The following is a 12325-nucleotide window of genomic DNA, read 5'->3' as shown; positions in this document are numbered from 1 at the left end:
GCAATCTGATTAAACAATTTCTTATAGACTGTGTTGTTAAATCTTAGAACCATTGCAAGTTTGGACTACGAGACCTTTCCAGAGTTCAACTTTAGGGTTCATGTACAAGACAATGGTCAACCTTCTAGGAGTGCAGAGAGTCCTGCAGAGGTGACTATAAAGGCAAGTAACATATAATTCACATAAATCAGCGATTGTTACCCAAAAAGACTATTGTACTGTTCAGTTGTGACTGTAGATTTTATTTTTTTTCACTCTCCATATTCTTAGGTTATGAACATCAATGATTCACCTCCTAAGTTTACTCAAGACATTTATGAGACAGTCCTTCTGCTCCCGACATATGTGGGAGTTGAAGTCCTCCAGGTTGAGGCTGTTGACCCTGATATAACTGCTGAACAAGAAGAATCTCTCACACCAAATCTAGCCTATTCGCTGGTGGACAACAGTATGGAATACTTTACTGTGCAGCGCTTTACTGGAGTTTTGACAGTCACCAACCCAAACCTCAGCAAAGATCGATATCGGTTCAGTGTAAAGGTAACTAAGTAACTGTTGTTTATTGTAGCACATATGGCAGGGAAGTTGAAAAACTTGGTCAGCTGGCAAACCCTGATTCCACCTTTTTAATGTGAAATTACCCATTAAGTTATTGCATACCTGTCTTGTATGCCACTGCAATATAACTGAGTGAGAAAAAGTTTGTTTCAATTGGAAACCCTCAGAAGTGATGGTCAAAACAAAAGCTGTTTTTTTAAAAGTAATTTCTGGCCATTTTTTCATGCACCTAAAGATGAAAAAAAATATATTGGATTTGGTATTAAAAAATGTACGATCGTATTTGACCATATTGCCCAGCCCTTTCTGAAAAATGAGTAATCATTTGGGCGAGCTTATTGACTTTCTTCAGAGCATCAACCTTACAGCCCAAGATGGTCAGGTCCTCATTGGGATAGGGAAAAAAGTATAAAGAGGTATAACCATGAAAAGACCAACTTTTAATATATGTATCTCAAAATACAAGTCTAATGTATTTAATTTAGCATCATGTACCCATAGAAATTGTATTTTTTTATTATTAGCCATTTCTGAAAATCTACTTTACACTTTGTGTTTAAGGTCTGGGACGGACGTTTTTCCAGCATGGCATCCATCACTGTGCTTGTGAGAGAAGCTGTTGACAGCGGCCTTCTCTTTACCCGCCCCATATATCTGGCCTCCATCCCAGAGAACAAGCCAAATATCACATTAGTGACTGTTGTAAACACTGTTGGCCATCGCCTGAACGAGCCACTGAAGTACACACTGTTAAACCCTGGAGGAAGGTTCACCATTCGGCCTACCTGTGGAGTGGTGCTCACCACCAGTGTACCTTTTGATCGTGAAGAAATGGAAAGCTATGAGCTGGTGGTGGAAGTCAGCAGAGAAGATGAAATTCTAAGAGTGGCAAGGGTGACTGTACAAGTACAGGTAGGTTCTGATTGCTGTAAATAATGTACATAATGTCTAATAATGGTTATAAAAACCTGAGATAATTTAAAAGTTTGTTCAGTTCATTGATTGTGCTCATATTGATAAAGATGTATGTAAAATTCTCATTTAAGTTTCTTCTTGAGAACAAGTTATGATCAAAGCCTTTCTTGAGTTTTAGCTCAACTCGCCCTGACACAAACTATCAGTGAGTATTTTAGGCTTTTGGAAAATATACACTTTTGCTTTAGCAGGTCTGCTGTTTCATTTGCTATAACAGACAGTATGAAAGCACTGTCACAGCAAGAATTGCATTATTTTGATTGTACTATAACTGTTAAAAATCAAATCCAATCCTTTTAAAGTGAATGTTGCTTACCTCAATAATTAAAAACCCATAGATTGTAGATTTTCCATATTTTTCCATTTGGCTTTTAGCATGTCAACTTAGCTTTCTCTAAAACTTTGACATGTTTACTTCACTCTATGAATTAGCCAATCCAGACATGTTTACTTTTCTACAGCTACTCAGCGACTCAGACTGCAGCTTTGTTATTATGTCTGCATTGAACTCCTGTCAAGATCTGAAGCTCTTCTGTTCACTGAGTGTTCTTTGCCTTGTGTCTTACATTAAACCATGCATACAGTACAGTTGCTAATAGGAAACTAACGACTGAGGATAAGGCCAGGGTTTTCTATTTTGCATGTTATTCGATTTTCGAACTGCCTTGCAGGCAATGTTAAAAGCAGGAGTTCAAAGAAAACATAAGATGGAAGTGAAAGTGCCTTGCAAAACTACTCATTACCAGTGTTGTCATTTACAAGCACAAGCTCAAATTCATTTGATTGGAATTGTGTGGTGAAGTTTAATACAAAAGAAGAATGCAGTTTTAACTGTAAGAAGCACAAAAAGTCAGTTTTAGGGTTGGAAAGCCAGACATGTGTCTCCCCATCCTTAGTTACAAACCTCCCTAGTTGTGAAAAGATAGGTGTAAGGTAATTTAGCAACATTAAGCTGCCTAAAATTGAAGTTTGTGGGTGAAAGGTTTGTTGCTATTTAGGAGATGTGCAAGCCACAAGTCATAACTGCTGGACATAGGTTTGCAGTTCTGTTTATATATATATATATATATATATATATATATATATATATTTTCCATTCCATTTTCAGACGAGTGACCTACAGGGCTTTAAAGGTTGGGAAATGGTCTCATAAGATAAACAGGTTGTACAGTTGCTCATGTTAATCTCTTTAATATTTTGGTTTGAGAGCAGATTCTAATTATCTGATATGATAATTAGAAAGTGATTAGTTACCATTGCTGTAAGAAATTGCCATATTCTCCCCCTTCTATCACCATGCCTGTGCAGAGTTAGTCCTGGTATGTTGTATTTGGTTCGTGCTTCACTTTTTGTCCCATTTGTTGATATTTCGCTTGATGATGCTTTTAAATTGAAGTATTGATTTTTAAAGAGTGGAGGCTTGATGAGGATTATATTCCCATGCTGCTGATTCATGCACAGATTAGATTTCTATGCTTGGCGTTGAATAGTTCAACCTGTGGTTGCATTTTTGTAGACATTCACTACTGTCTTTCACTTGTAACGAGTTCCTCTCAGTGTGGATTGGACTTCTGATATTTTGAAAAGGGACCTTTTAACCCTTTTCTCACTGAGGGGCAGCAGTAATTGTTTTCTAAAATCTACTGTTCTTTTCTCTCCTTCCTGAAATCCAATATCAGCAAATCTAGACTGAGTTTCTGCAGGTGGACACACTGGGTGTGTATCAGACAATGCACTGCATCGGTTTGCCAGAATCTGCCTGCTACTCTCTTTAAATCCTACTAAACATTTTTCAGTTTTATTTCTCAGGACCTCATTGCATCCAATTAAAGAATGTTTTTCGTTCTGTCACTAAAGGGATCTTATTTGTCTTTAATGTAGGTGGAAGATATAAACGACAATGCTCCAGAGTTTGTGAACCTCCCCTACTATGCTGCAGTGCAGGTGGAAGCAGAGCCAGGATCATCCATCTTCAGGGTCTCTGCTGTTGATCAAGACTTTGATCAGAATGGAGAAGTAACTTACAGCATGAAGACTCTGCACAGGAACTTTGAGGTCATTGAAAATTGAAGTGGCTTGTTTTTTCATTGTGGAGTAGTCTTTATAACTACATCATTAAAAAATAATGGTTATATTTTTATCTTTTTATTTCATGCAGGTGAATTCTCTGACAGGGGAACTGGTCTTAAAAAGAGCTTTTGAAGCAGACCTATCTAATGCAGAGTACAGGTTGATTATCATTGCAACTGATGGTGGATTCCCTCGACTCTCCAGTGAGGTGGAGCTGCCTGTAACAGTTGTAAATAAAGCCATGCCAGTGTTTGACAAGCCGTTCTATGGTGTCACAGTCAGAGAGGATGTAGAAGTTTCCACCTCTGTTCTTGGTATTAATGCCAGCAGTCCAGAGGGCCAGGATATTATCTTCACCATCACAGATGGAGACCCTTCCTTTCAATTTGACATTGGCTTCGATACAGGAATCATCAGTGTGAGATATCAGTTGGATTATGAGACCACGCAGTACTACCGCCTAACAGTGAAAGCTACTGACACCTTGACCGGAGCAAAGTCTGAGGTGGATGTAGACATCATTGTGTTAGATGTGAACGACAACCCCCCACTCTTTCAGAACAACTCCTATGCTGCTGTCCTGTCTGAGAACTCAATGATAGGAACATCTGTGCTACAGGTGGGTGGCTCCAAAGGATTCAGATGTCTAACAAAAACCATGTTATGTACTAATGAAATGACATATTCCTAATTGAATTAAAGTAATAATGAGGAGATCCTCCCTAATGAAATATTTATTCTAAATACAACAGGAAAGAAATGTGCAATAACACATAACCATTTATAACCATAACCGTTTTATCATAGATATATGCAGCAGATTTTGGTACCAGTGTCCTTCCTTATTTGGCTTTATATTTTTTGTGACTTTGTTGGTTTTGTTCATAGAGAAGAATGCCTTAATGGAAGACAAACTCTGACAGAAATAAATTCTAAAAGAATGAAATGGTCAATAAATAAATAGGTGTACAATTAAATGGGCCACACATACATCAAATAAATAAATGTAAGCAGTGATTCAATCATAAAATGAGAAATAAATGTAGAAATATATTTTAATTTGCGTATTTATTTATTCCTCTTTATAATATTGACCTTATTTATTTCATACAGTTATAATGTCCAGCTTTAGAATTAAATTTATGTGTTCTATATGTATTTATTTCTTTTTTAATTTTTTTTTTGTCTGTTGTATTTATTTCTACTGGTTTCATTTTGTCCTTTCTATTTATTGATGCCTGTCTTTTCCCATTTCTTTTTGCATTTCTGCCCAATTTTACAAATGAAGAGAGGGTGCTTTTAATGGGACAGTTTCTGCCTATAAAGGACGTGCAGTCTAGGCCACCATGCTGGACAGCATAAAACTACCTGGTGTGCTGTAATAATACAGATATTTGGTACATTCAAATTCAATTCATTATTCAAAATGAGTGGAGAATCTGCCAACCCAAAATCATCTTGTTATGTTGAATGTCTGAATGGGGAGTTAAATTAGTGCTACATCACAAAACGTTCTCTGGTTGTAGTGCAGAATCCCTATAATTTGCCTATTAGCTTGTACTCACCGATTCCAGACATCCCCGACTTTGCCCACCACGACTTGTATAATTATTTGCTGAGTCGCTAATCTTACGCTTCAGGAAAAGCACTGAAGGCTTATAAAAGTTTATACAGCTGGCAGACAGGTGACACTTATCCTGGCAGGGGGCGAGTAATGGCTGCCCGCCAAGTTTATAGTATGCTTGGGGAAACCCTGCATGCCCGTGAAAAGATGAAACTCTGCCTGTTTTTGAATAGAGTCTATGACAATATTTTGACGATTAAAGCTTACCGTTTAAGAACTGCTTGCTGCAAATTCTGCTAGTTGTAGCAGGTTACCAACTACGTCTCCTGCTCTCACCGCTGCCAGAAAATTTCTATGTGCACATGGTGTGTTTTGGAGGCAGTGTCACAGGTGCCATGTGATTGGCTGATGTCAGCTGCACTCTTGGTTGGTTACACAGTGCAGAATCTACTGTACATGCTACCAGGCTATCCACAGTCACAACACAGATGAATACCTACCACGAGGTTATCAGTTAGCTGATCTGATTAATTTAGCAGCTTTATTATAAAACAGAGATGGAATTCCTGACCTTATTTGTGGTGTGGATATATGCTCTGACAGAATATACATTTCTGTCAGAGATGGGAGATCTGGATTCTACAAGTCGTCTCTATGTCATGTATTTGATCTATCCAACCACTGAACCAGGTGAGTCCAATCTTCATAGGTTCATTCAGTGACCAGATTGGACTCACCTGCTTCAGTGGCTGGATAAAAAAAATGCATGATAAAAAAATGACTTGTTGACTCCAGATCCCCCATCACAGGTTTCACGTTACTTACCCCAACAGAATCTGCAGTCACTGCTTCAGGAGCATGCTTTTAGCAGGAGAAGCAAATTCAGTTTCTATTTAATTCTGACCAGCTATGGGGAAATAAGGATTATTAACTTTTGTTAAAACATGACTGAAGTATACCATCCACGTCATTGTTGAGTTAGGGGGTTACAAGAAAAGATGAAGCGTGTTCTCTGTGTGAGACTGTTTGCCCAAATTGAGGATAATCCCAAACATTAATGACAAGTTCCCAACAAGTAAAGAGCTCTGTGTTCATTTACAGATGTCTGCTGAAAATACTACAGAATGTGTTCCGATTCGTGCACATCTCTAGAATTCCTATGCTGCAGCGCAGTTCTAAAACATTCAGTCATTTATTCCATAAGTGGGCAATATATTGCAGAGTCCTTCCAAAAAGGTATAGAATATGTAAGGTGTAAAACTCAATCCTCTGTGATGAGAAAGAGGGATAATTAAGCAGAAGCGTTTTTTGCTAATTTCCTAATCTTAAAGTATTCATAGAAAGCCTAAGAAACACACCAGTGTCTTAGTACTTGTCATATGTCCTTGAGCATCAATTACCGTTGGATAAAAATGTGTCTTGTTTTTTACAAGTCAACTTATTGTCTGATTGTGAGGCAGAGCATTTCACTTCTATTCAAGAGCTGCCCACAGTTGATTGAGGTTCTGGGGACAGGACTTACAACCCTCTACACAATGACTCCGTTCCCACAGGTTTTCTGTCAGATTCAGTGCTAGTGAAAGTTCAGGGCACTTCATTTGTGGTATTACAGCAGTTGTTCCCTCATGATACAACTCTGATAAGCTGGGGTACCGAGATCCATGAAACAAAATTTGGTCTGGGTTGCTTATGAAGAGGCAAAATAATAATCCTTTACTGGTTGTAAAACCTTATCATAGTGCAATTCAGGGTAGGGCAGTGGTTCTCAATCCTGCTCATAAGGGACAACTGCGCTGTATGTTTTAGGTGTCTCCTTTCTGTCACACACCTGACTTATGTGAAAGAATGATTAACAGGCTTCCGTAGAACTTTATGACTGCTGATGAGACCATAAATCATTAGAATCAGGTGGGCTGCATAGCATTCCTTTTGATAGCTCTAACAGTAAAGAGAGCCAGCTTTGTTCCTCAGTGTGAATCTGTTTCTAAGGCCTAGCATGGAACACTTGTTTCTTGAACAATGCAATTTCTCCATGGTGAATAAAAGATATTGACGCATGTGCCTGGTAGTGGGGTGAGATACCATGCTGGCCATCTAGCATACAGACCATGACAATGTAAGCACTTTTAAATGTGTAACATGACACGCTTGTTCATCTCCAACACATTCTCACTCCCAACTCGTCAAATACTGACATTTATGGTCAAAGCTTCCTGCGCATACTGACTCACATACTGACGTGACAGGAGTACCCCACTCATCATATATCGACACCCAGGGTAAATGACAGATTGTGGACATATCACATCACCCATGAGCAATGTTTTAAATACTAGCTTACAAAGTTATTATTGGTAGCTTTGGGGGTATATGGAAACATGTATATTAATGTGCATCTATTCAAAATGCATCATGCACGTCAATAGATGATGAGTGGGTCATTCTTATCGCGGCACCTCACTTCCCTCTCACTTCACTTAAATGCAATCTGTAGTTGGGTCGTATTTATCATTCACTTTCACAAAGCATAATTAGCAATGAGGTGGTCATCAGCCTGGAGTGTGCCTACAGGATGGCCACTATTATGCCCTTCTTGACTTCTGTAACTTTGTGTGTTTCTATTGCTGCATGTTATTTCTCCACAGATGAGTTTGACTGTTGACCTTTTGTCACTCATTGTAGATTTACTAATAAACAACTCACATGAAATCAATGTAGATAGCCCAGAGTTATTTATGTAGGTATAGCTGTGCTAAACCAGTAGTTTTTGTACTTTCATTTTTCTTTTTGATATTTTTTTACAGTCACAGTAATGATTAATTCATGAGGCATTTCAAAATGTTCGCTTCCACTCCCTGCAGGTCTTTGCGCCAGACCAGGACTCGGAGAAAAACGCTGTAGTAACTTACCAGATCCTGTCTGACATCTACAACAGCACCGACTACTTCCAAATTGACAGCAGCCGGGGCTTGGTATTCACATCACGCATGCTTGACTATGAGCTCATGCAGCGCCACAACTTCATTGTCAGAGCGACAGACAGTGGAGATCCTGCCCTCAGTACTGATGTTAGTGTCACTGTGGTTGTAACTGACACAAACGACAACCCCCCTAATTTCAGCCAAGCGCTATACGAGGCTTTTGTCAGCGATCTGGCGCCCAGAGGGCACTTTGTGACTTGCCTTCAGGCGTCAGATGCCGACATATGTGATGCTCAAAGGCTGAGGTGAGATCTGATGCCTTAGATAACTGTAGCTTTTAAAAAAATCTTTTCTCAAATAGAATTTAAATATATAATATTTAAGATATAAAATATGAAATATGCTCTAATTATTTTCTCACATTTTATGATTAAAATCATTCATAAAGCAGCCCTTTTTTTTTTTTTTTTTTTATGATTAAAATCATTCATAAAGCAGCCCTTTTTTTTTTTTTTTGATCAAATGAATATTACATTTTATGCTTTTTTAGCAGTATTTCCACTTTCAGCTTCCTGCAAGCATTCAGCATTATAATGTAACAGTCCAGATGCAAGATTATACTCTTATAGTCTGTTTTTTCCTCAGGTATACTATTCTCTCAGGGAATGAGAAAATGACTTTCATGATGGAGCCAGATACAGGGGTTCTTCGTCTCTCTAACAAGAGGAGACAAGGCATGAAACTCTTCTATCAACTCAATGTGTCGGTGTCAGATGGAGTCTTCACCAACACTGCTCAGGTGAACCCGCTTCTCAGCACCTTACCTTCGTTTTTTTAATATCTTTTAAAAACTCTCTAAGCAATAATAGCCTGAGGCGGATGACCTTTGCTAGCCTTAGTTATAATTATGGCAAACATCTGTCACAACTAAATGGGATAAGTGTATGGTTCCTGCAGCAGGTTAATGCTGTGTCACATTCAATTTACTGTGATGTTGAGTTGTGAACTGAAAAACATGATTTATTCAGCTGTAACATCCTATAATGTATATATTTAGCAATAACTTCTATGTCGTTTTTTTATATTAACCACATTCGCACCAGAGAAAATATGAGAAAAGAGGTTTGAGTATGTGAAGTTGCCCTGTAATTGGTAGTTTGGTAGTTTTTTGATACGTATTGAAAAAGAAAGTAAGAATAAGGACAAAAAATTATGTTTTCAGCCTCTCCTCCCTATTCCATTATCTAAATGTATTTATTTATTTATTTTCTTTGGAGCAGTATTTCCTTTCTCTGTATTATTTATTTCCTTCCATACTCATATCCTTCTTTTGGATGTACTTTCACTTTGCCTGCTTTCTCCTGTCCTTCCATTCAGGTATCCTACTTTTTTAGGGGGTGTTTAACTGGTTCCTGCATAATTTTCAGCTACATTTCCCCTCCCTTCTTACTGCACTCCTCCTCTTCCCTAGTGTTTTCCTTATGTTCTTTCTTTTGTACTTTTTTTCTTTGTTCATTTTTCTCGTTGTTCCTTTTTTTCTTGAGCCCTCATTTCTCTGTGTATTTCCTTTCTACCATCCAGGTTTTTGACGGCACCTCTCTTCCTTTCTTGCATCCTCCCTTTCTTCTCTTTTTTCCTTTCTGAATTGTTTTTTATTCTCCTTTTCTTCCCAATGTTATTTTTTATCTCTATTTTTGTTCTTCCTTTCTTTCAACCCTCTTTTATTCCTTTTCGTTACTTCCTTTTTTATTAACTTCCTTCCCTTTTATTGTTCTTTGTGATCTATATACCCTTCTTTCGCTGCTGTAGATTCTTATATATAGGAATTCTTTACCCGAAGCATGTATAGGATCTCTGAATTGCTTAAAAGCGACTTGCTCATGTGTTGATCTGATCATGTTTGACAAACTACCCAGTCTTCCTTATTATGATGACATCCACAAAATGTCAGCAGGCAGTGATCAAGAGGATGACACAGTGACTGCAATTGTGATTTGCAGGTAACTGTACGTGTTCTGGGAGCCAATCTGTACAGCCCTGTATTCAGCCAGAGGTTTTACCTGGCTGAAGTTCTAGAAAATTCACCTCCTGGAACTAAAGTCATCCAAGTAATTGAGCTTTTTTACCTCTCTAACTTGTAATAAAAGCTTGTAATGTTTAAATGGAATACATTTATACAGAATGTTCAAATGGACTCTAGGTTTTAGCAACAGATGAGGACTCTGGATTGAATGGTCAGATCACCTACTCGTTCATTAATGACCTGGGGAAAACAAAGTTCAACATTGATGCAGACGGGGTCATATCCACTCTTCAGAGGTTAGACCGAGAAAATCCTATGAACAAAGACATGGTGCTGACCGTAATGGCGTTAGATGGGGGAGGTAAGCATTTTGTTTCTAACAAAAACATTCTCAGGTTGTGATCTGTTTATGACACTTTGTTTTTTGTACTGTTCCCCATTTAGGTAGTTTCATACCCTACTTGATCAGAATTGCAATAATGGATTTTTTTTTTCTTTTTAGATTGTCAGCAATTGGCAGGCAATAATACCAATATCATTGTTAGGCCTATATTATATTAATTATTTAATAATGCTTAACTAATAAGATACTGACACACTATGGTTAACCATATGACTGCAAAATTGTATTCATACAGTTTTACAGTATAAAAGTAGGAAATAATGGAATGTCAGAGTAAGTTCAAAATGGCTTTACGAATTCGCTGAGGAAAATTGACCTGGAGCTAAACTGCTCAGTGATGAAACTAGCAAACAACTGCCTCATGAACAAGCTTTTGAAATGCCATTTCTCGTGTTTTCCTCTTCAACAGGCCGTGCATCATTTTGCACTGTCCGAGTGGTCCTTGCAGATGAAAATGACAACGCCCCACAGTTCAGAGCCATCGAATACCGTTTGAGCATTAAAGCTAATGTTGCCAAAGGTTCTCTTGTCACACAGATTCAGGCCACAGACCCTGATGCTGGTTCTAATGGAAGGATAACTTACTCCCTTTACAGTGAGGCCCGTCTGTCACTGGTCGATGTTCTGGAGGTTTGTGCATTTTGGTTGTATTTGAGGTCCCTGTCCTTCCTGATAAAGATACAATGTTTTTTGAAGAAAGCTTAGAAAAAAATATGCTGATTTAAGTTTGAATACCATCTATTTGATTATAACTACATAATGTATTTTTTTCCCATCAAATCAAAACAGTGTTTCACTTGGGCTGAAGCTTCAGTCTGTTGGTAAAATAGTTATTTAAACAGCCTAACCAAAACAGCTACTATGTAATATGATGCAATGTTAATGATAGATTATTCATCGACCTTCTTTTACAAAATGAGATCATGAAATCAATTTTTAGACATCTATTTTTTTTCGATTCCTTGTACTAAAAGTGTGTTACCTAAAGAATAACAATGAACAAAAAAAAGAATGAGAAAACAATTGTGGTCTAATAATACCTTGGCTATGTATTTTGGATGCACAATGCCATGGAAAACAAGTAATTTTGTTTTATAGGGATTTTATATGATAGTTCAATGCAAAGTAATGCATTATTGGAAAAAAGAAGAAAAACAAATAAGGCTTTTTAAATTTTTCATAAGAGAAATCTGAGAAGTATGGTCTAAAGTGGAATTCCCCCCCCCCCTCTATATCTCTGTACAGAGATGTTGTTTAGGGTTGAATGGAAGAGCAAAACTTGAAGAAAACATGTCATGATTACAGGCATAGCAAGGTCAATTAATTAATTCAATATTTATTATGTTAGAATGAGCCAGTCAAACTTTAAATCCAACAGCTACATAATCTGAGGCAGACCAAAACATTTCTGTTCACAGGTGTTTTTTATCCTGGTCTGTCTGAGCTTGAACAAGTCAGCAAAGAAGACAGTGTAGATGAAACAGTCTTCTGATTTTTACTTTTAACAACTGCATATATATATATATATATATATATATATATATATATACATATATATATATTTGCCTCACAACAGAGCACATTTTAATGGTCTGCTATGTACAATCTAATTTAATACTTTTAAAGGTATTGTGTAGGATTTTTTAGCTGCCCTCTCCAATTTAAACAAAATGTGCATGCAAGAGCATGCATGAGCACATTTCGCCTCGTGCATGCTCTGTTTAAAATGTGCTTTTCTCATAGCTTATACAAGCTTACTGTGTCCACATACAGCGGGGACTACATAGTGGACTTTATAGCAAATTTAGTTA

The 12325-nt window shown here is 37.5% G+C and overlaps 1 protein-coding gene across 1 annotated transcript in view; it reads left to right on the top strand.

Moving 5' to 3' along the window:
- The window catches only part of LOC107087917 (protocadherin Fat 3-like), a 107481-nt gene that overhangs the window by 46384 nt on the left and 48772 nt on the right, over positions 1-12325 (top strand). Inside the window, exons 17-26 of the mRNA XM_015379758.1 lie at positions 48-162; positions 271-540; positions 1120-1470; positions 3415-3588; positions 3692-4222; positions 8029-8393; positions 8734-8887; positions 10089-10196; positions 10289-10472; positions 10924-11144. Of these exons, the coding sequence (XP_015235244.1) occupies positions 48-162; positions 271-540; positions 1120-1470; positions 3415-3588; positions 3692-4222; positions 8029-8393; positions 8734-8887; positions 10089-10196; positions 10289-10472; positions 10924-11144 (2473 nt within the window). The remainder of the gene's footprint in view (positions 1-47; positions 163-270; positions 541-1119; positions 1471-3414; positions 3589-3691; positions 4223-8028; positions 8394-8733; positions 8888-10088; positions 10197-10288; positions 10473-10923; positions 11145-12325) is intronic.

This window comes from Cyprinodon variegatus, unplaced genomic scaffold, assembly GCF_000732505.1.
Source record: "Cyprinodon variegatus isolate N-32 unplaced genomic scaffold, C_variegatus-1.0 Scaffold199, whole genome shotgun sequence".
In the NCBI taxonomy this organism is placed as follows: domain Eukaryota; kingdom Metazoa; phylum Chordata; class Actinopteri; order Cyprinodontiformes; family Cyprinodontidae; genus Cyprinodon; species Cyprinodon variegatus.
This window is presented reverse-complemented; position numbering and strand designations above follow the sequence as displayed.